The following is a 25,196-nucleotide window of genomic DNA, read 5'->3' as shown; positions in this document are numbered from 1 at the left end:
CTCACTTACAAAGATATAAGCAAATTACATATAAAATTCATTTATCAGAAAATATAAAAAAGAAAAAAAAGATGAATTATCTGAATCATTTATAAAATGTGTTCATACATTATAAAATTATGACTTATTAATTCAGATTGAGCAATGATATAAACAGAACAAAGATATCTTATGTAAGGACAACAAAGGTTTAATTACTGTATTTTTATGCATATAACCTATGGGTTATCTCTGTTTAAAAGACAGTTTGAAAAGTGTGAATTACAAGATAGGATGGGTTATATGCTAATTTTACACGTATATTGAAATTAACTGTTTATACTTACAGAGTAATGGTTGCTCTTATAGGTATAGGAGTTTATGAGGGTGAGGATTATGCACAATGGAATGGTTTATTTTCATTCTAGCAAATTTCGAGCAAATAACTATTCAATTGAATGCATGTTTTAATGTTAATAATAAATGTAGTACTGTTTTTGTGTCATGCAATTAAAATAGAATAATCACTAGCATTTGCTATTCTATTCTGAACAATCTTTCATGTATCATCGTGACAACTCAGGAAATCTTTAAAAAACAATTGCTATTGCATTTTAAAACATCGAAGATGATATATGAAACATACTTTAATTTCAGCTTTTAGACATTGATAGCCATCAAATATTTGGGCCACAATTTTCAAATTGCAGACCTATAAATATCTACTGTCATCTGTCTGTTCTTCATTAATCTTTAGAACAGAGTTAGAGAGATGAAAAGATTAGATGTGGAAAGCTATGAAATGGAAGCCCCAATTAATTTTTAAATTAAAAATATGATTAAAAATTCTAGCCTGGCACTGAGATGATGATAATAAATAATTAAGATTTTTCAATTTAAAAAACTGATGCATTCACACATTTTTTACACATTGTATTTTATAAATTAAATATTTCTTCAATGATAATTTAAATTTGTCAATGAGTGAAATCTTGAAATTTGATCTATCATACACTTAAAATTTTTGATTTTAAGAGATAAAACTGTTTTAAGAACAAAAATTTTGACATTGAGTTTGCTCATTCTAGAACTTGGTGGTTATTTAATTTTGATGTAAATTTTTTATAATTTATTTTCAATTGTTTGAATATATTTAATATTAACATAATTTAATAATTTATTATTACATTATTTATTGAATAAATTCATCAGTTATTAATATAAATAAAATTATTTTTATTTATATTAATAACTGATGTTAACAATGTTATTTGATATCAACTAATTAGTTTATATGTTTATATTGTAATTTATTTATATGATATTAAAAGTGAAAAAATCCAGAAAATATTTTAGATTAACAGAATTTAGATTTCTGCTTAAAATCATCTGTTAAAAGATTAATGAGAAATGATATAATATATTGTTTAGATAAAATATTTTCTTATCATAATAGATCAGTGGTTCCCAACCGGTGTTCTGCGGAACACTGGTGTTCTGTAAGCATCTCCCAAGTGTTCCGCAGATTTAGTCGCAAATCGGAAAGTGTACAATCGTATTCGAGCCGCCGAATATCAAAAAATTAAAATCATAAAATTTTCATAAACTTAAATATATATGTACGACTCGTACTTATGGAGTGTACTACTGTTTCGAATAATACTGTTAATAATATGAGTACAGATTTTGAATTATAACCGCTCAATTCTAATAAAATAACTGATGACAAGCTTATGTATTTCATATTAACTTAAGTAAGTGTTCCGCTAAAGAAAATTGCTCACAAAAGTGTTCCGCATCCTAGAAAAGGTTGGGAACCACTGTAATAGATCATAAACTTGCAATGTGAAAATACCTCATTTTTTTTCTTTGTTTCTTTCTTTTTTGGTTTCTTCTCTATTTTCTTTAAAGATGTAGCATCAATTAAATCTTCTGTTTCTGAAATTTTGGATTTTTTAGCATTTTTAGCTTTCTCTTTATTATCTCTTTTTCCTTTACTGATAAATTTTTTTTTTTTAGAAACAGGAGTTTCAGCAATGATTAATGAATGTTCATTTGTATCATCCTCACTTTCATCTAAACTGGCTGTGAATTCACTGCTACCTTCATTACCAGAAAAAGTATTCTGCAACAAAACAATTTATTATAAATATAAAGTGAAATCTACTGTTTATAAATTCTCATATATTACTTGTTAATGTATTAAATCTTTTTAAAATTCTGTATATTTAAATAAAAATTATATTATTTAAAATATATCAATTACAGCTGACCCTTGATAATCCGACACTTTTGTAATCCCACATACTCAGTAGTCCGACACACCTCCCGTCAAGGTCACCGTAGTCCCCGTCCTGTTACGTGTCTGCTTGCACAGAAGGATGTCGCGACATGAATCTCCCCACCCAATTCTTACACGATGACACACATTTCTTGTTTTCCGTGAGCAGTTCTGTACGTACTGTATTAGTTATGGCTATACATACTGTATGTACTGTACATTTATTGGCTTCCATATTTCTTTTAACAAACATGTTTTAGTTAACCGAAATGGGTGTTTCATTTCCATATTAACCTAGGCAGCATTTTACTCATAAAATGTAAGAATGTTGTAGGCTACTGCTAGCAAAACAATGCCAAATATGTAATCACTTTTAGTAATCCGGACACTTTTGGTAATCCGACACCCTTTTGGTCCCATACCTGTCGGATTATCAAGGGTCAGCTGTATTATTTTATTTTCAACATCACAGTTTCTAACAAAAAAATCAGAACTAAATATCAAACTCAGCATTTTTTAAAACATTTAATGAAACATTAAACACCTTCCATCGCTGAGAAATGTTTATTTAATAAAACACTAAAGTTTTCAGCCTCATGGAATGAAATCAGAATTGGTAGAAACTGATTCTCTATAGATGTGAAGATTTATATGTCACATTTTACTGAACACATTAACTTTACATTTCAGCAATTTTTAAGTAATATAAAATACAACCTTTACCATTTTTGCATAAAATAAACAACATATACAAAAACTAAGTTTTACGTAATAAAATAATGAAACTTCTTTCATATTGTGAATATACCATATCTTTTAGTTTTAATTCATTGGAAATTTAAAAGTAATTTACAAATGTCTATAAGAACAAGTTTCACATAAAAATTAATAAAAAGTACATGGCTGGCATTATTTACATTTAATAAATATATAAAAATATAAATATGACTATACAAAGATAAGACTTTGCTTTGTCTTTCCTTCTCACCATTCGCACCATTAGCAGTCCTTAGATGATTCACAAAATCTCGGAGACCTTTCTTTTGAGGCTACTGTCTCCGCAGAAAAAATGTAAAATCAGGTAAAAGCGTCTTATCTTTGTATAGTTGTATTTATATATTTATTAAGTTTCACATAATTTCAAAAATCAATTAAAGAGGATTTTAAAAAGAATCTGTTAAAGATTTCCATCTTAAACATATTTTAAATTTTCTCTAAAGAATTCAGATAGAAAACACATCAAATGTTTCTCTTTACAAAATGCTTCGATTTAATATTTTATCTTAAAGCAAAGATTTATTTTAAGCACAGATCAAGATGCTTGACTTAACAAAAAAGTGAAAATTGAATGATAATTATATAGTTCAGAGTCCAGAGTACTCATTCTGTTTAAAAATGTTTTTTTGTTGTTGCTGCAAAAAAAATGGTGCTTGATATATTTTTTCACATACAATATTTCACACACATGATAATCCTGCTTAGTTTACTGATAATCTAGGCTAAAGCAGGAAGCCTTTTTGAGACCCTTAAAGCTCAACATGATGACCCTGCATACAAGTAGGAGTTTACAGCAAGCCATGGATGGTTGGAATGCTTCAAAAGGCCTGTTTTCATAATGTAAAGAAAGATCAGTGGTGAAGTTGCAAGCATGATAAGGAAGGTGCCAGATTGTTTAAGGGCAAGATACATCACATAAATGTTGAAAAATATTTGACTGAACAAATATTTAATGTATATGAAACCAGTTTATTCTTAAAATGTATACCTGAGCATACATACATTCTAGTCCAAGATAATGCCAGGTTTCAAAGCATTCAAAGTTTATGACATGCTACTTTGTAATGTAGCAGATTTTAAGTTGAAGCCTGTTTTCATTTACCACTCTGAGAATCCTCAAGATTTCAAAAATGTTAGAAAACATATGCTTTCTACGCATTATCAGCATAATAAGAAGGTTTCATGACATTGCAGCTGTTTGAGGATTGGTTTTTAAACTGTTTCATTCCAGCAGCAAAAGAATGCTACAGGAAAAAATATTCTGTTCAAAATTCTTTTGATTTTATATAATGCTCAAAAATATCCCCACATCATATCAGCAACAAGCATCCAGATGTCAAAATAATTTACTTACCACCAAATACAACTGCATCAATACAGCCAATGGATCAAAGTGTGCTCAAAGCATACTATTTATGCTGTACATTTGCCCAAACAGTTGAAGGAACTGAATCAGCCAAACATTATGAAAGTTTTGGAAAGGCCACAATATCCTAGATTGTATCATGGATATTGCTGTGTGTAGGAAAGTAGTAACTGAGCAATGCATGAATGGTATTTGGAAGAAAATTCTGAAAACATATGTTTGCACCTCCAAAGAATATGATAAAGATTCTGCAGTTGGATGATATTGTCTACAACAAAAATTTAATTCTCAACAAGCAGCTTAATCTCAACATTGAGGCAGAGGACATTCATGGGCCTGTTACTGCTGAAGAGCTTACTAATAACGAGCTCATTGAATTGAAAGAGGAGAAGAAAAAAGCAGCTGTAAAGAGAAAAAAGTTATTGAAAGGGGTAAAATCAATGGGTTCGGTAATATGTCTAAAAAAATCTTTTGTAAACTCTAAAAATAAAAATTATTTTCAGATTAAAATTCAAGTAAAACTACTCTTTTATATCTGATTTTGAGTGATTTAACTAGCGTGCAAATAATTAATGAAAAGATACCATACGTCAAGAAAATAGAAAGATTGATTATAAAATCAGCAATCAAAATAAAAGGTAAAAAAATATTTTTACTACGTAAAAAATTAAAGCAAATGAAGAGATCTATTGGAAATAATGTAACTACAAATAATAATTTAGATTCTTATTTGATAAATAAAAATATTAAATTAAAAAATTAATTTGAATACCCTACTGAACTAGAAAAGCAAGAATGGTTAAATAGATTGATAATTAACCTTACTACCATAGAGATACCATGTGATTTTGTAAGATTGTTGTCTTGGGGACATAACATGAATCTCCCAATGTGTGCTAAATCCTACCCGATAGTGGCTGAAATTGAAAACGCTATCCAAAAAATATCTGGATCTAATAAAAACAAAGCAAAGCTACAATCCAACTTAAGTAAAGACTTAGAGAAGTATACAGGTAAAAATGGTTACATAATGGATTAAAAAAGCAAATAAAATAATTGAGAAATTAAAAAGATTAATAAAATGTTTTGAGAAAAATAAACTTTTCATAGTTAAGGAAGAAAAGTTGCACCAATTAATCATACTGACAAAAGAGGAATTACAGTTAAAGAAAAATGAAATAGTTATGTTTGAAGAATATGAACAGTTAACAACAGATCCGTTAACGGAAATACAGAAAAGCCTTACAAAATTAATAAAGAAATATAAAAAGGAACTTTCAAGTCAACAGGTAAAAAATATATTAGACTTTAATAATGTAATGTAAGACAACCAAAATTAAATTTAAGAATTAAGACTCATAAACCAGGTAATATATGTAGGCCCTTAGTGGATTTTAAAAAGTCAGTTTTATATAATCTTGAATGCTATTTGAAAACTTATTTGCAGATAATTGATAAATCACCCTACAGTATAAAGAATACAGATGAATTAATTAATGGATTACTGAAAGGTAAAATTAAACAAAGTCATTGTGTTATGAGCCTTGATGCTAAATCTATGTATCCGTCTATAACATTAGAAATGACAAAAGAAACTATTAATAAATATACTATACCTGAGCATATATTAAGTTTTATTGAATTTATATTTAAAAATAATTATTTTAAAATTTATACAGACTTTTATTGTAAAAAAATGGAATTTCTATGGGATCGGTCGTTGGACCAAAATTGGCTGACATCTGTATGACACCAGTTGATGAAAACATATCATAAGCTCCAGGTATAGAGTATTATGCACGTTATGTATATGATATATTAATTATGTTTGACTCACGAATAACTACATCCCAAGATATTGAAGGTTATGCAAACAAATTGAGTAATAATTTGAAGTTTACTTGTGAAGAAGAACAAAATCAAGAATTAATTATTTGGACATCACTATAAAACGAGAGGAAACATGATTAGTGTTTCATAAATATGAAAAATTGTATATGAGAAAGACAGTTAATTATAAATCATATTGTCCCGCAGAAACTAAGAAAAATGTTTTTATTATGGAACTGAGAAAAATATTGAACAGAACATCTCCACAAGAAGACATAGACAAAGAAACAAAACATCTGTTTAAAAAATATTTATTAAATGATTATCCAAAGAACAAATTATGTAAGTGGTATGATTACTTTATAAATTATAGATATAATGTAAGAAATCATATAATTGGTAATTTATATGTAAAATTTCCTTATGTAAACAAACTTTACAAATGATATAAATCAATCTTTAAGAAGTGCTCTATATGTATAGTGGCAAAGCAAAAAAATGAATTGTCAAATATAGCTAATGTTATAAACAATGAAGATAAAAATATGTTAAAAAACAAACTTGATGTTGCAGGTGTAGTTTATAAATTGTCATGTACTGTACTTGTCCACAAACGAAGTTGTGGACAAGTACAGTACATGACAATGTCTTATGTTAGACAGTGGCGTAGCGAACATAACTGGTGCCCGGGGCATAACTGGCGCCTGACACTTTATTGGTGCCCCTCTCCCCCTCCAGAAACACATATACTTTGTCTTGGAGACCATTTGGGCACCCCTATGCAAGTGGCGCCCGGTGCATGATACACCCCTTTGCACCCCCTCGCTACGCCACTGACGTTGGAGAAATGGGAAGGAAGCTGGAGATACGTTTGAAAGAACACAAAACTGCGATACGACTAAAAAGACAAGAGTCGCCTTGGTCTACATTGTGATAATTATCATTGTAAAACAGACAGAAATAATGTAAAAATACTTTATATGGAAGAAAACTGTTTGGAGAGAAGAATAATAGAACATTTTTGTATGATCGAATATGTAAATTTGATAAATCAGAATGATGGTATGCATGTGGATGCATACTGGGAAAAAGTTACCTGGTATAAAGTGAACAGGAATTGTCGATGTCCAATTGTCCACTGATGAGGCTTTGTAAGCGAAATGCATTTGGGAGTTAAGAATTTAATAAATAAGAAGTTTTTGGTTAAAGTATAGTATCTTTTCATTAATTATTTGCAAGCTAGTTAAATCACTCAAAATCAGATATAAAAGAGTAGTTTTATTTGAATTTTAATCTGAAAATAATTTTTATTTTTAGAGTTTACAAAAGATTTTTTTACCAAAAACGTTTATAGCAAAGAAATTGGCTGAGGCATTTTCAACAATTGGTAACAGACTACAAATGTTAGAAGAGATGGATTTCAATTATGAATGATTTTTCAAGGGTTGACAAATTTAAGATGCCCTTGTTTGTCATAAAGAAATTTATACTGAAAAGAAGAAACAAACAGTCCTGTCTAACATTGATATCTTTATGAAAAAGTTAACCCAAGAGATGAACCAGTGCCTTTTACCAGTTATTCTTGTGTTTCAGGAGAGGATATCAATAGTCCTGCTGACAGAGCATCTCCTTCATCCAGCAGTTGTTGGATGAAGGAGATGCTCTGTTTAATATTATATATATTAAACAGATATTATCCTTATTTTATATATTATATTATATATTATATAATATTTTCAGCTTATAATGTGTTTTTCAGAATGTAATTTCATTGTATTTCAAAGAGAGACTGTATCTATATTATTATTGATAGAATACAAGGTTTTTAAAGAGAAATTTTGATGGAATATGTTATATACTTTATTATTAAATAATCAAATTTGTATATATATTAAAATCAAAATGTTCTGTCTCCACCAAAACTGAAACCAATACTTTACAAAGAAGCTGTGTGTAAGTAGGTCACACCAGGTCACAAGTGGAGTCTACAATTTGTTACTCAAAAAGACCACCTGTTAACTTCCTCTGTGGACTTGGCATGAATTTGTGGAAAGGGTTAACAAAGGGGAAGATATGTTTTTCTTTAGCAATAGGTGACACAAAGCCTTCACTTTTCACTTAGACTTGAAGCTGAAGAGAGAACTATTTGTTTGCTCCTGTAGCAAACTATTCTTTAAGTTTGATTTTTGAATAATAACCTTTGGTTATATATAAAATACAGATATACATATTTAGTTTTACTTTTTGCATTGCTTTTAATAATTAAATCTATTTCACACCTTTAATGTGTCCAGCATACTGTTAAATTTTCATAAAAACGTTTTCAATCACTTTTAGAGATCTTCATCAGTTACAGATTACAAAGAACGAACAAAAATTCGAATTTAAAAAGATCGAATGTTTCGGTGAAAAATATAACTCCGTTCATAATGACGTCACCACTAACGTGAAAAATTAAACAACCCAAATAATTCTAGTCCCAGTGTTACGTTTTTCACCGAAACATTCGATCTTTTTAAATTCGAATTTTTGTTCGTTTTTTGTAATCTGTAACTGATGAAGATCTCTAAAAGTGATTGAAAACGTTTTTATGAAAATTTAACAGTATGCTGGACACATTAAAGGTGTGAAATAGATTTAATTTCGAATTTAGTTCCAGTAAGCATTTCTTATTATAGCTTTTAATAATTATTTAATTTTGCATTAATTTCTCCTGCATTTTTTGAACCCTTAATTACAATTTTTTAAAGTAATTGCAACAATTTTTCTTTTGCAACATAACTAAACAAATGTTTTAGTATTGTTTCACACAAAAGGTAATAAAATATTTTTTATATTTTTTAGTGATTTCATTAAATTTTGTTTTATAAATTTGCCTGATTTTAAAAAATTTAGAACTTTAATTTTAAGCATGTTAACATTAAATGAACTATCAGACTACATAGTTTAGAATAAAAGTAGATTACTACAAATTTAAAATAAAAACAGTAGATTATTATTAATGTAAAGCAGTGAAAACTAGAGTTGTGAATTATTATTAACTTTATAATATGTACAAAAGAGATGGTAGCTTTAACATAAAATTCATATGAACAACATTAAAAGGAGAAGTAATCAACTGCTTTTTAATTACATTAGGTTAATTTTCAAGTATATCTCAACTGATAATTTCTTGGTTAAAATATCTGATAATACAAAGTTTTCATATAATAAAAGAGAGAAATATTTTCAAACAAAACTTTGTTAATAAGGTAATACCTTTAATTACTACAATCACAGCATTAACTATAATTATTTTAACAAATATTTTAGAAAAGTGTAAAAACTCACCAGCTTTACTTCAACTTTTTTTGCAGGCATTTGTTTGGATATATTCTGACCAGTAGACATTTTTTTCTTTATCATATCATGTGATTGCAAATTTACTGGAAGAATAGGAGATCGAGGGAAAGCATTATCTGAATCAGATTCATCAGAACTGGAATCACTTGTTTCAGAACTTGTAGATGAAAGAACTAAAAAATATAAACAATTTTAAAATTTTTCAAAATACATGAAATAAGACAAATTAACTGGATTGATTAATTTATATTATCTGTAGTTATAATATAAGTCCAAAAAAATCATATTAGAATTTCAAAAGTATATATCAGTTTTTACAGAAATACTGTATATGTAAATGAATATACATAAAAATTCATAAATTTATTATACAACCTAATTTATTCCAGATCATTATGTGAACAAGTTAATTTGATATCTAACTCTATTTCCATTTTGTGCACATAACACATATACATTGTTATATTGGTTAATAATTTATAAATTTGATATTACTAGAGGTGTCAAATTCACAATTGCTGTTAATAAGTTCAAGAAAATGAAAGATTTAGAAATATTTGTTTTCTAGAAATAAATAGCATTTGTATGTTTCAAATAGTAAAATTTTCTGCATTTAATTTATTAGCTGTCACATATACATTGGCAATACATTACTGTTCAACTGGAAAGTCATATGGTCTGCAGAATATATAATTTATTTATTCTCATAAATGGGAGATGAATGGTTATCCACAATTATAAATATCTATGGTACTTGAAACTATATATAAATCTTCAGCTTTACATGAAAATTACTGTGTATGTGTATTTTTCAGTGAAAGTAATTTTCTGTAGGGGCATTTTTTCCATATAAGTAATTTCTATGTTTGCATATATGACAGTAGGTTTTTCTGTGCACAATTTTTTATGGACTTTTTCAAATGCATTTCTTCAAAGAACCGATTTTGTAAGTAGAGTAATTCATCAATACTAGCAATGTGCCAATAACCGATATATCAAACTGAAATCATATATGTTTATTATATTGATATTGTAAATTTTAGCATATTGATATATTAAAGTCATCTTGATATCAAGCCCAATATCAATATCAAAATTTTGGTATAGCTCAACCCTAATCAATACTCTTATTGACTCATTTGAATAACGGATAATTTTTTGTTAAATAAAACTAAAACTATTTATCTGTTTTATTTATGTAAGTTTGAATGATAAAATTATTTACTCAGAGTGAACATTTTTAGAGTTCAATATCTCAGTTTAAGCTTTATTTTGGTTTATATTTAAATTCAAAATAAAAATTTGATATTGAAATGTTGAATTCTAAAGACATTTATCTTGAATAAATATTTTTATCATAAAGGCTTCTAAAAGTAATTAAAGAATTTTTATTAATCTATGTTATTAATTTTAATATTTCTGAAGATCAAATTTCATTTCTTAAATAATTTTTTTCCTGGATTCTTTACATTTTTTTCAAAAATAAAAATCTAATCTTTAATTTTGACTTTTTAATACTATAAATACTAATATAATAATACTATATACACATAAAAAAAACACTCTGTATGTATGTATGTATGTATGTATCTTGAGACAATGAAATAACTTACTTGGATCTCATTAATTTGAGAAAAAGGTATCTAGAAAAGTTGTAGGGTTTCGAAGGCCCAATCAATTGGTGACCTTGGATGTGACCTTGACCATGACCTACAAGGTCATTTGAGGGTCAAGTCTGTTTTTTTTTTTCAATGAGAACACATTTTTGACCCCGGCAATGGAAAGAGCAAAAAATTTCACAACCAGATATACCTTTCCCCTTATGGTCTAGGTCAAAGGTCAAGATTATTTTAAGGTTTAAATTATAAGCTGTTTCTAATGGGAAACCATACTTTTTATTACCGGAATGGGCAGAGAGGTAAAAGTTACATTTTTTCATGACCTTATTATTTTGACCTTTAAAAGCATTCACTACTTTTAGCACTATCCAGGAGTAACAATGTGGAAGTAGTAGTTTTCTGCTCCCTTTGAGGTGCTTATTTTCAGTGAGTCCCTTTGCCTCTCACTATCGTGGTGCTTGTTTTTTGTGAGTCACCTTACTTCTTGCCATTGCTTGAAATGTTGGTTTCGGGAAAAATTTTATAACAAATGTTCAAAATAATGCCTTTCCACTTCAATGCATTTGTTGAGCCACACTTAAAATTATCATGCTTGAGATGACCTTCAGAGGTCAAATTTGGGGTGCTCAAGGTCATGGCTGATTGTGAAATTTTCCACTCTTTCCATGTAAATGTAACTTTTACCTCCCTGCCTATTCTAGTAATAAAAAGTATGGTTTCCCATTAGAAAAAGCTTATAATTTAAACCTTAAAATAACTGTGACCTTTGACCTAGACCATAAGGTCAAAGATATATCTGGTTGTGAAATTTCTTACTCTTTCCATTGCTGTGGTCAAAAATGTGTGTTCCCATTGAAAAAAAACAGACTTGACCCTCAAATGACCTTGAAGGTCAAGGTCAAATTCAAGGTCACCAATTGATTGGGCCTTCAAAATCCTACAACTTTTCTAGATACTTGAATCTCATTATTTTGAGAAAAAGGTAAGTTAATTCATTGTCTCAAGATAAAAAAAACACCCTGTATATACAGTAGAGCATTGTTTATCTGAAAGCCAGTCAACCGAAAGCTTTCCAGTTGAACTGTGTCATGCTGAATCGAATGTTTTTGATACTAGATTAACTTCTAAAGTATAATTTTTTTGTTTTAATATTTTTCAACATATTTATTTTGTTTGTACAAAATAAAGAAATAATTTTTAATGATACAATAGTCTCGATTATTATTATAAAAATTTTCGTTAGGCTTAAAATTGACGATAATTCAACACGAAGCAACATGCAACGGAGAAAAATTTCAACAACGGATAGGTTAATAAATTTTTTTGTACATAATCAGTTATCCAAACAACCCCAGTCCCCAAATGATTCAAATAAACGATGCTCTACTGTATATATATATATATATATTTATATATATATATTATATTTAAACTTAAACTTAAAAATCATCATTAGAGTATATGACTCTGAAAATAAATAATTTTATTTTTAAACATGTGTATAATACTTTTGTCAAGAAAAACTTTTAGATGGTTGACCAGCAATATTAGCTGGTTGCTATTGCAAATTCATGTTCATGTCTTAACTCTGACAGAACCGAAAGTATTATTTATAATTTTAAAAACTCTTCCAATAATTATACTAAACAAATTTTATAGACTTATACATAAACAGAATCTTTTTTAATAATGCATGGTTATAACAAAAAGAAAACAAAAACCAGGATACTGATAAGTTTCTTATCCTGCAATAATTAAATATTTGTAAAAAGTCTTTAAAATCATTGTGTGATTGCAAGAAATTTGCTTATCTTAAAGAAATTTAGCAGGATTGGATTATCTTTCCTAAAAGAATATAAAAAATGCAATTAAAAGATTATTTACAATGGTTAAAAATAACTTTTTAATAGGAAAATTTATTATGATCATCTTATTTATTATATTAAATATCTACAGAGATTATACTAAAAGTAAAATTTTCAAAATTTTTTCTCTAACATAGTTAAGATCACAAATATATGAATCATAAATTATCAATAAATAAGAAGTGTTTTAAAATAAAGATACAGTAAGACCCTGCTTAATGCTGCCTCGATTAATGCTGATTCGATATAACATGGTCTGCTTGAGCCCTAAAAAAAAACTCAAAATTTACATCAATTTAGATTATCGTGGCATTTCATTAATTTGTATATAATACGATTATTTATGAACACGAACCAATCAGCAAAAAGTGTCAATTCGTCGTAGCACTGTACAGTACTTCCCTTAAATCTATGTTTGTTTGGTGCAATATTGGAAAAAAATATATCATCATGGATGCCACATGGAAATAACAACTTCACTTGGCAAGAATTAGCTGATAAATGCATAAATGAAGTGTGGAAGATATTACGACTGAAGGTACAGTACCCAAGAATTCTCAACGAGAAGAGCCCATTGCTGTGTCGTTAAGTTGACCATATTGTCAACCTAATCGATACAGCAGGACTAGGAGATGTACATGAGCAGGATATTGAGGAATTACTGCAGGTTTCTGGTGAGCGCCAACCTTCAAGAACTGGCAGAACAAGGAATTCATGTAGAACTGTGAAATAGTGATTCTGAAAACGAAGAACCCAAAGATTTTCTCTACAGATTTACTTAGTAAAAGTTTGGTAATGATAACCGAAATCGTTGATCAAATTGTAGTGAATGATCCAGATTTTGAAAGTAGTGCAAAAGCAAAACAAGGTGTTTTGGATATGATTTCTTGCTACCTACATTTGCTTAAGGAAAAAAAAAGCAACAATTGAAACTACATGACTTTATAGCAAAAAACAAGAATTTCAGAAAAGACCTTTGTCACAAAAAATGGACTTTACATTTCTGTGTGCATATTTTTGTGTTATTTAACATATATTATTATGCAAATTAATATAAAAATAACTTAAAATTATAGTAAAATTTGTTTATTTTTGGTTGCATGTTCCCCTTTCTCTATTTACTCTATGTTAAAATGACTTTGTTTAACGCTGTTTCATTTAGTGCTTTGTTGTCTAGGAACGCATGCCCGGCATTAAATGGGGTCTTACTGTACTGAATTAAAATTTAATTAAATTCTAACCTTGCATTTTTGGTGTCAAAACTGTAGACATAGATGGAATATTCATTCCATAAGAAGTACTACTTTTTACTTCAACTGGTGTACCATCTCTTGATATTATTTTCATAGGTAGAATTTTATTCATTGTTAAATTATCAGATTTCTTTTTTTGAGGTGACATCAAAGTAAATGGGGGTTTAGGTATTCTTATTGGAGCTACCTTACGTTCACTGTCTTGGTCAGAATCATCAAATGATTTTGATTTTTTGCGAGGCTTGTTGTAATTTTCTCCATCACCGGAATCCCAGTCTTCCATTTCAATTAATTTTGCTGATTTCTTTCTAACACGACCTGATCTTGAAATTCCAGCATTTGCTATCATTTTGAATTAAGCTAATTCTATCTGAAAATATCAAAACATTTTATTAATTTCTTTTGCATAAAGCAAAGAATAAGATAAATTTATTTCACATTTATATTTTCAACAGGAGAAACAGAAAAAATACTTTATAATAATAAATTTAACATATAACTTTTTCTATTTAAATTCATATTAGGAATTCCTCAAATTTTTTATATTAAATTTTATTTTTTATTTTTAAAGTCTATAATTTCAAAATGAAAAACTAAATAGTAATAGATTCAGACAGATGGATAATATCAAGCTATTTCATGTTACCAAGTTATTATAAGTACAGTATGTCTCTATTATATTAAGCTATATAAATTTATCATGACATTACTGCAACTTTATATTGAATATATTAATAGCCCCAATAATTATAAAAATAAATTTTATGAATATTCAACAATAACATCACACAGTAACCTGCAGAACAATTTCAAGATAATCACACTGAAAATTCAGAAAGTTTTAGGATTTCATAAATTTCAAAACTGCATATGTAGTGTAAAAGCAGAATCCTAAAGCTGTCTTGAAAAGTCTTAAAAGCCAGTAATTACAAACCTCAGATAGAAAAAACATCAAATAAACAACAACAACAGATTTCCCATTAAATAAAATATTTGTTTCCATTATACTCACATTATTATTTTCTTGTACACTTATATAGAGTTTATTGTTATTTTCTGATATAGATAAAAAGTTAAAAGTAAAATTTGCAAGCATTTTTTTATTACTAAAATTGAATATTTGACATGCAATTTGGAGTTTGAAGCAAATTTCAAATTCAATTTTGACTCACCTTCAGAAAAATTTTGCCATCATTAACATAAATTTTTTTTCTAATTTAAAAAATGGCTAAATCTACAAAATGATTATTGGTAAATTATCATAATTAAATTATAAAATTTATAAAAAAATTTCAGTAGATGGTTTGCTATGTTCTACACAAAATAAAAAATAAAAAAATATCAAACATTAAAACCATACTCAGTATTTTTATTAATTTCCTTATTCAATCTTCTATTGACTACAATCTTTTTGCTTGATCAAGATCAATAGAATTTCATTGTATTAATCAATAAGACATTATCTAGATTTCTAAAACTAATTTTTAAGTTTGTCAATATTATTGATACTTATAAAAAAAAAATGAAATACATTTCCTACAAAAGATCCCTAACATTAACAATTTATATCTTATATTTTGATCAATTATATATAATATAAAATTTACAAAGTTGATATATAAACATTTAATTTTATATATTCAATTGAACTGAAAAACAGTACAGATGATTCACTTAGGTTTAAATTATTTGTATTAAAAATTTGGACATTTTCTATTAATCACAATATAGCTGGTCAGAAATTTGTTCAATTTAATTAAAAAAAAGAAAAACAACTAAAATTTTTATTTTTGATTACTGTTTGTAATGAAATAAAATTAATTCAGAATAGGAAAACAAAAACAAATAATGTAATACCAGAATAATAATTTGGATTTAACATTGAAGTTTAAATGTATAAATATTAATCTGTCATTTTATGAATAAATAGTTTAGTGATATTAAATTTGTAATATACATAATAGTTTTGATAATCAAGATGAATACTGAGTGCATAGAAGATTGATTCTCCCGTTCTGCAGTCTCCAGAATACTTATTAATGCCCATCTACTGGGTGAGAACAGACCTCCCGCCTCGACAACACGTGGAAGCATTTGAATGCTTTATCTATCGAACACACCGCTTCACCTAACTGCAAAACGGAGCACATCAGAGAGAAGGCGATCCGGCCAGAATCTCCATATTAATGACCAAAAGAAAGAAAGAAAAGAAAAATGTCTGTTAGAAATGTTTCTAATTGGAGTACTAAAACATTCTGAAAATGTTTTTATAAATTTATTTGAAATTATTTTACATTTAAAATTTATTATAAAATAATGAAAGTTATTAATGCTATTATGTTTTTTTTCTATTAAATACTGGAGCTTATTTTCACAATTTATAAATGTGAACCTTCTACTCTCCATTCAAATATATATAGAAAAAAAATTCATGCCAAAAATCTACTCCATTGGTGAATATTTACTGGTAGCTCAATGTCACTGAAGTTTAGTTCTAAATAGTAATATGCCAATCACAAGTTTGAACCACAATGTATCCATTTTAGTACAACAGTTTGTAGAACTGCAGTTGGTCATCTGAATAAATAAACCATTAAATTAATCACACATTAGTTACACAAAATTAATTTCTCGTGATCATTATTTTGCTAACATCATCAAGTCTTGCTGCAAATGTTTTTCCCTGTTTCTGGTTGAGGCTGACTCAGTGACTCATACTGCTTACATCAGCACCTATTGGCTATTTGGCTTGTATGGTCTTTTGATACCAGCTCCAACACTAGCCAGATTGCTGGCACCTGTGTCTTCCTAGAACAGAAGCTAGGTAAGGAGTTGCTATCACTAATATGCAGGCATCATGTAATGGAGTTGATCATTGGTGCAATGTTTGAAGTCTGTCTGGGATCCATATCAACATCAGAAGTTCCACTCTAAGTGATTTCAACATCATTGGCAGTTAATTGATCAACAGAAATATGAAACAGGATTTATAAATAACACAGCATCAAGAACACTGCAAGACATCCAGATAGCTGTTTGCAAACTCAACAAACAGCTATCTGGAAAACAGTCAGCCAAGAGATGACTACAGAGAATTCAGTGAATTTGTTATTACCTTTCTTGGTTTGATCCCACAGAGAGGGGTTCAATTTATGACATCTAGAGCCATGCATCATGCAAACTGGCTCTCAAAGGTAATTTACAGTTTGAAGGTGTGGATGTTTAGCGGCCAGTTCTACTTAACAAAAAAAAAGAAGAGAAGGGACTATGGGATGTGTGTGTCTTTGCTGCACGTGTGTACTTGAAAGCCTGGATTTCAGCTCCATTGGCAGCCAGTGGACCTTAAAAATGACCTTCAACTTCTGAAATTGCTTCTTGAATACTCTGCAATCGACACGACAATATCCAAGGCAGCATCTCTCAAATTTTCTAAACACTTATGAAATTTGTTACCAGATCTGGTTGCTTTAGCTTTTCTTGCTTTTTTCGACAACCATGTAAATTCTGTAACAAAGAGGCTAATGATTACAGCAATGCAAAAAGATAATGACAACGAACAGGATCACACTAAGCAAATCAGTGTTGATTTGGACACATTCATAAAAAAAAATCTTGAGTGTTTTATATCTGCAAAGCCACAGACTTTATTTGAATTAATGGAACTTCCAGATACATTTTTCACTGTAGATCCTGACCTGTGGAAAGATAGAGAGGACTACCAGAAGGTTGTAGAGTCAGAACATGCCGTTAAAGTTGTTAATGACCATGCGTTCTGCATGGTTGCACTCATCCAGAATTCAGTGGCCTAAAGACTCATGATGAATTACAATTTCAGTATTCTCTCTTCAAAGTTCTTTTCAACTTTCCCTCACGGTACTTGTTTGCTATCGGTCTCACGGCCGTATTTAGTCTTAGGTGGAGTTTACCACCTGCTTAGGGCTGCACTCCCAAACAACCCGACTCTTGAGAGGTCGAATCCCAAAGCGACCGCAGCAGCTAAGGGCCTTGCACCCGCTCTGGGTGTCGTGCCTCGGTGGAGTGACACGTCCGGGGCGGACAGATATAACACTGGCTTTCCTCTCCTTGGAGGGATCGCTGGTGTTATATCTGTCCACCCCGGACGTGTCGCTCCACCGAGGCACGACGCCCAGAGCGAGTGCAAGGCCCTTAGCTGCCGCAGTCGCTTCGGGATTCGACCTCTCAAGAGTCGGGTTGTTTGGGAGTGCAGCCCTAAGCAGGTGGTAAACTCCACCTAAGACTAAATATGACCATGAGACCGATAGCAAACTTCAGTATTTGCTGCAAACTGTTCAACAGCACCATCAGGCTTATCCAGACAACAAGAAAGAAAATTCTCTGCCTCTACCAAAATAAACTGATAAAGTTGCATTGAACATTGTACTGAAAATTTCAATTTTGTGAATTGTGACATTTAAAAATTTTTTTGTTGCATTTCTGGTTTGTAATCCATCAAGTTTTTGAATATTGTAGTGTCTACATGACTATTTAATTAGTCTGTAATTGTCTAAAAAAGTGAAACAAGTCTGGTTTACCAAAACAGGTCTTGTATGTTTTCATTTGTCATAAATCTTTTTATAAACTTTGTGGTCATTGAGCTACCTCTAAATATTAATATATCAAGCTCAAATTTCTTCTGTAGTAATTTGAGACCAGTTGGAATAGTTCTGGAGGGTGGGACCATGAAAAGCAAGCAATTTATTTTTTCCCTATTTTAAGCACTATTAAATACTTAATATTTTCATGTTAATTTTTTAAATAATTGATAATCTTTCCAATACAAATTCAATAATTTCATACTATAAGCTAATATCACGTTGAAATTTGGTCAATAACATGCAAATGCTAATAGTACTAAATAACACTAAACTTTGAAATGATATTACAGATCATATTTGACTTTATAAATTCAATTAATTTAAAAAAAAATAAAATCAACTTAAATTTTTAGTCAAACAGAACTTATATTAACCTTAAACATTTTCAAAACCTCATATACTCCTTCATCATATAGCTTTTTATAATATAAAGATATAATGATAACAACTGTAATATGCAACAAAAATAAAATTAAAATTAAGTTCACAAATTTTACACTTAATCCACAATTAACAAAATGAATTTTTTAAAGTCTTTGAAACTTTTTATTTAGAAAAGAAACTTGAATTGGATTTTACATTTCAGAAAATTCCTTAACTAAAACTGATAGGTTAAACTAAAAAAAAGAAAAAAAATTGTATCTGAGTAAAAAAGCAAAAGTTTTCTTGGAAATTTTAGAAATGTGCTGTCTAACTTCAATAAATATTTATTTTTAAAAAACAATACTTTTCCTATATATAAACTGAAACTTCATTCTCTTAGTAGAAGTGCTTTTTTTTATTTATCAATCTCCAGTAGGATCCTCATTTTCTGTAAAGTTTTGTTTACTAGTTAAAGATCTAACATTATGTTTTCTCTTATAATACTTTCTTTTTGCTTCTCTTTTTCCATTTTTACTCTAAAGAAAGTCACTGAAAGGCTAAAAATCAAACTATGTGCATCTTGGTCTGGGCTATCTATAATTAGCTATAATTTTTTGTCCCCTAAACAAAATAATTTGCCACTTTTGCTCTTCCACATTTGATGGCTCATTTCAATTGCTCTTGTGGTTATTTTTTGACATTGTATTGATTTCTCTCACATACAGAAAAAAGTTTCATCAAGAAACAAAGAACTCTTGATAACTTTATTAAAACTTTAGAATTAGAAAATTCTATGACTACTTAAACAAAATTCTTTTTAGGTGAATGGAATAAAAAATATTTTTCTTTTATCTAACTGTATATTTTGCTATAGATCAGGATATGATAAGCCTACTAGCCTACTATTTAGATTTAGATAATTGATAAACTATTGAACTAACAAGTATAATGCTTATTTGTACATTACATTCCTTATTTTCCATAAGAAAATATTTGACTTGAAATGCTCAGCTAGTGCAATATAGTTATCTATCTATGAAGACTACAAATTCAAATCCCACTGTAGTCATCCTGTTCTAGATTTTTCTCAATATATTTAATTTTCAATATCAATAATTAAATAATATAGTTATATAATATCAAATTATTCAAAGTAAGTTTTTACTCACATTAAATTATTTTGGTGCATGCCTTAATGTATTGCATCAAATTATCATAGTATTGAATAAATTTTTAATAGCAATCAATAATAATTCAAGTTTGGTTGGAGGCAAATTCATGCATCTAGAAACCCCAAGTTCCAATTATTTTTGTAGTCCTTTAAATGTTTTCTTATAATATTTGCAAATTAAATTTAATATATTATTTTATTTGCTTAAGCAAGTGCTTGAAGCATCTAAGCTAGAATAATCCATCATTGAACATAATGTAATATAATTTTCTGAAAGATATAAAAACAATACATTATTTTTATAACTAATCATACTATTTAAAACAGCACGATAAATTAGTCAGTATGTAATTGAAACTTATTTAATCTTATTTCTTAATTTTTAATATACCCTTTATTTAGAAAGAAACTGAAGCTAGATGCCATTTCTCTATATACCTCTTGAATGACATACAACTTGATTTAGTGAAATATTTTTGAAAGAAAAACACAAAAATGTAAAGAATAAAGCACATTGTTCATCTAAAATTTCAAGGGAATTGAACAATCAGAGCCAGATTTATGGGCAGGCATTCTGGACATGTGCCAGGAGACTCCACAAAGAGAAAATAATAAACAAGAAAATAAAAAAAAAAAGGACAAAATAAGAAAAAATTCTGGAAACAAAATACAGCAAGGTACATTTATAACTAGCATATGAATTTAAAGTAGAAAACACTATAGAATTTTCAGGAATGTTAGTTGCTAGAGGGGCCTCCAAAGCTACCACTGCATAAATAAATCTGTACTCATAAACAATAACAAGTTTGGTATTTCAATTAGAAACTTTCAAAGTCAAACAAAAACAAGTTTAAAATAAAAACAAGATGTACCAAAGTAGAGAAATGAGAAATATTTTGGACATCCAAATCCAAAAACATTTCTCATACAATAAATTTATCACTTGTCAAGTCTGTTTTGGGTACCCTGTTTCGTTTTAATAATATAAAATGTTAATTCTCTAATTCTAGAACTTTTATGTTCTAGAATTACAATCTCTTAATTTCTAATTCTAGAACTACGTTCTAGAATTACAATCTCTTAATTTCTAATTCTAGAACTGATCAATAATCGGTATAAATAAATTTCTTACGAGATGATTTTACATTAAAATTAACCGCCATTTTTCTGTTTGTTTACGTCGAGGAATCTAAATGTAGACAGGCGACACGGATGGTGACATTTCGGGAAGAAAACGCGCTTTATCGTATTCAAGCCGAATTTTTATATTAATAATTAAGTATTTAAAAAAAATTTAATTACTTTATACGTTAAAATAAACATTTTAAACTCATCATTTACCTGATTGTCAAAATCAAATGTAACAAAAAGAGAAACAGGCTCTTCCTTCGATGCACAGCGAAGCATTTCAATCTTTTACAGTGTTACTGAGTTACTTAAATGAGATATTTAAAATCAAATTTGAATTTTATTCTTTTTTTTTTTTGCTTTTTCTGTTCTTATCAATTCAAGATGGCGGATCGATCTTCCCGAAAGTTAATTGGTTATCGAGATTATAATTTATTCCGACGATTTCGATTCTTTAATTTATTTTCTAAATATGAATTATTTTTATAAAATTATATTTAATAAAAACGTAATTAATAAACGTTAGCGCTTCATATTCCCTTCTTTGTTATTATTTAAAAGAAAATGATAAAAATCGAGAATTAATAATACGACGGCGGGATAAACCCGCATATTTATACGCTATAATTATTGTGAATTATAGTGAATAGAAAATTACATGTTTATTCTTAATAAATATTTTATAAATATTTTGCAAGTCTTAAATAATAAAAGTTTAATTCAATTTTTATTGTATTTTATTAAAAATATAAAAATAATTCTCAAAATTAATAAAATTCGCAAATGGCAAGAAAAATATTGGGAAAAATGAAACGGAAAAAGTATTTCATATCGATTTTAAAAAATTATAAGAAATTGGAGTGTGTATGTATGTATATGTATATAATGTATACAGTATATGTACACTGTATATGTATGTACAGTACAGGCAGGCTCTCATAGGACGGCAGGATCAAGCGGCCGGATGGCCGAGCGGTCAAGTTGGCAGCCTACGCTTTGGGGAACCCGGGATCGAATCCGAACGAGTCGAAAAATCCCCAGGAATTTTTCGGGGGTTGGTCCATTCGGATATGTCGAGCCCCGTCCCTCACCACCCGATTGCCCCATTGTGGGCCTGGTCGAACCCATAATGGGCCTACTAAAAGAGGCCCTCTTAGTGCCCACAGGGCGAAAAGAATTAAAAAAAAAGGACGGCAGGATCAATTACAAGAACCCCAAAAACATTTGATATAAATTATTGATTCTGCATTTCATGTGAATTAAGAAAACTAAATACATAATTTTTTATTTTTATTTTTTTGTCAAGGTTTATTATTTAAAAAGTACAATGCGATGTTTTTAAATAAAAGTGTCATTTTCATAACACGCATGGTTCTTATTACATATTTGCTTGAAGAAAGCAATAATAAGAAATGTAATGATCCAATCAATGATTCAAGTTTGAGTATTGTTTTATTTGTCCGTCTCGAATTTGATTTAAAACTATTAATAATTAATTTTCTTACAAATCATAATTATTTGTTATCTTTAATAATCTTTCCTACAAAATAAAAAAAAGTCTACGACAGACTTTACACTATTTTCACATCGTGATAGTTTTAATCTAGTAGCCTAGTATATGAGTATCTTATTTATTTTCGAAAATCTGGTTATTTATGGAGAAATGGTAATATCTGATAGTACACCAATTCTTATACCAGTACATGCATCTGTATATTGCATGTTTAACAATCATACATGTATTATACTGAATATGCATTATGCAATATAGCATTGAAAAATTAGTGACAAAATAATTTAAACAAAATTTTCACAATATTCAGTCGATCCGATAATGACTCGTCGTATTTATTAATTAAGATGGTCAGTACAGTTTGATTTGCAGTGATATCGTTTATCAATCGAGATTGCCAACAAAAGTAATAAGATATTAAGCTCACTCCTATATTTATATCCTTAATTAGTGTAATAGAAAGTCCTTTGGTATGTGGTAGGGTGGCCGAGCGGTCTAAGGCGCTGGTTTTAGGCACCAGTCTCTTTGGAGGCGTGGGTTCGAATCCCACCCCTGCCACGTTTTTTCTGCTATTTTTTGAGATGTGAAACTTTTTATATTCTCTTACATTTAATGTGAACTTCAAGCTTTCCAGTTTTAAAGGGGGATATGCTAGTTGCTAACTTACGACGTAACAAATAAATTCAGTTTTAGTTGTAAAATTTTGAGTCAGCAAGTTTAATTTCATATTTATGACGATACTCATGTTGAACAGTCGTAACCAATTTAGTTTTAGCAGACTCAATAACAAAGAACTCTTGTTGTGCGGTCGCCATTTTGACGCGAACTGAAAACCCACACTCGTAGCGTAATTAAGAGCGTTCGTAGTGACATTTCTTTATAGAAGAACTGAAACTTCAGAACGTTTCCTACACAATGATTTGTGGAATTACGCTATGATTTGCTACACAATGATTTGTGAAATTTGACAATGGCGTTTGGAATGTCGAGCATGATTCCACTGACTTTCCAAACACCATTGTCAAATTTCTAGGTTTACAGGAAAGCGGCGCTGAATGTCCGACGTACACGTTTTCGCGTTTAAAACTTCGGTCTCAATCTCGCTATTACGGATCTGCCATAATACGATGTTAGCTAATACGCAGTGGCGTGCCGTCATTGGAAGCGATGGAAGCGCCGATTCCACCTTCCAATGACTTTCCCTTGAATTTTATAAAATATAAATTTTCATAATTTAACGTACTTTGAATTAATTAAAATTAATATTTTATTATAACTGCATTACGTATCTTTTACAAATTTCTATACTACATGTGAAAAAAAACGATAAGATTGCTATTGTATATTCGAATAATTCGGTGGCGGAAGGAATGTCGAAACCGGGTCAGTCTCCAATCAGCCAGATTATATAGGCATTAGCACATGCGGTTTACAGTGCACCAACCTCACCCGGTTTAGCTCACCCGGCTAAACCGGGTAAGCGACACACTCGTAAAGAGTACAGCTTTATATCCCGGAGCGGTTGTGGGCTGTTAGCCACCTGCCTGTCAACTTCCAAGCAGCCAGATTATAGGCATTGGCGCATGCGCTTTACAGAGCACCAACGTCACCCGGTTTAGCTGGTGGATGCTTCACACATAAAGCTTCTAACTTTATATCCCGGACCGGTTGTGGGCTGTTTAGCCGCCTGCCTGCTAGATATTCGGCCGCTCTCGCCCGATTACGTGAATCACGAGTAGACTAGATCAACGGCGGGCAACCCCGGCCCGCGGGCCAGCTACGGCTCGCGAAAAGTTTCTATCCGGCCCGCGAGATCTTTAATAGATTATTAAATTGGAAAAATAACTAATTAATAGTTAATTTTCCAATTCTTTGTAATTTTCGAAAACGATAAGAGAAATAAATGTAGTATAAACTTTTTATTTATTTATTTCATATTTGCAGACTAAAAAAATTACGAGTCACAAAAAGGCGTCAATTAACTACTACGGCCCGCGGAAAAACGTAAAATTTATTCTGGCCCGTGTTATAAAAAAGGTTGCCCACCCTAGACTAGATTTATAACTTAACCCAACCGATAGGAGTTTACTGGC

At 29.4% G+C, this 25,196-nt stretch overlaps 1 protein-coding gene and 1 non-coding gene across 3 annotated transcripts in view; one reads left to right on the top strand and one right to left on the bottom strand.

Annotated features, from left to right (window-relative positions):
* The window catches only part of LOC136982666 (HMG box-containing protein 4-like), a 31,373-nt gene extending 9,239 nt beyond the window's left edge, over window positions 1-22,134 (bottom strand). The window contains exons 1-4 of one of the 2 annotated variants that reach the window (XM_067279229.1): window positions 21,804-22,134; window positions 14,301-14,682; window positions 9,564-9,748; window positions 1,835-2,104 (exon numbers count right to left, since the gene is read on the bottom strand). In XM_067279229.1, the coding sequence (XP_067135330.1) occupies window positions 1,835-2,104; window positions 9,564-9,748; window positions 14,301-14,661 (816 nt within the window). In that variant the 5' untranslated portion in view covers window positions 14,662-14,682; window positions 21,804-22,134. Of the gene's footprint in view, window positions 1-1,834; window positions 2,105-9,563; window positions 9,749-14,300; window positions 14,683-21,594; window positions 21,673-21,803 lie in introns of those variants that run through there. The other variant, XM_067279230.1, reaches the window with a different exon arrangement.
* Window positions 22,135-23,579: 1,445 nt separating this feature from the next.
* Window positions 23,580-23,661, top strand: TRNAL-UAG (transfer RNA leucine (anticodon UAG)). The gene has a single exon. It is a non-coding gene; the product is annotated as a tRNA-Leu (tRNA).
* The last annotated feature ends 1,535 nt before the right edge of the window (window positions 23,662-25,196 follow it).

This window comes from Centruroides vittatus, unplaced genomic scaffold, assembly GCF_030686945.1.
Source record: "Centruroides vittatus isolate TY-2023 unplaced genomic scaffold, ASM3068694v2 contig_862, whole genome shotgun sequence".
Classification (NCBI taxonomy): domain Eukaryota; kingdom Metazoa; phylum Arthropoda; class Arachnida; order Scorpiones; family Buthidae; genus Centruroides; species Centruroides vittatus.
Note: the sequence above shows the minus strand (reverse complement) of the source record. Positions and strands in the feature narration are given on the sequence as shown.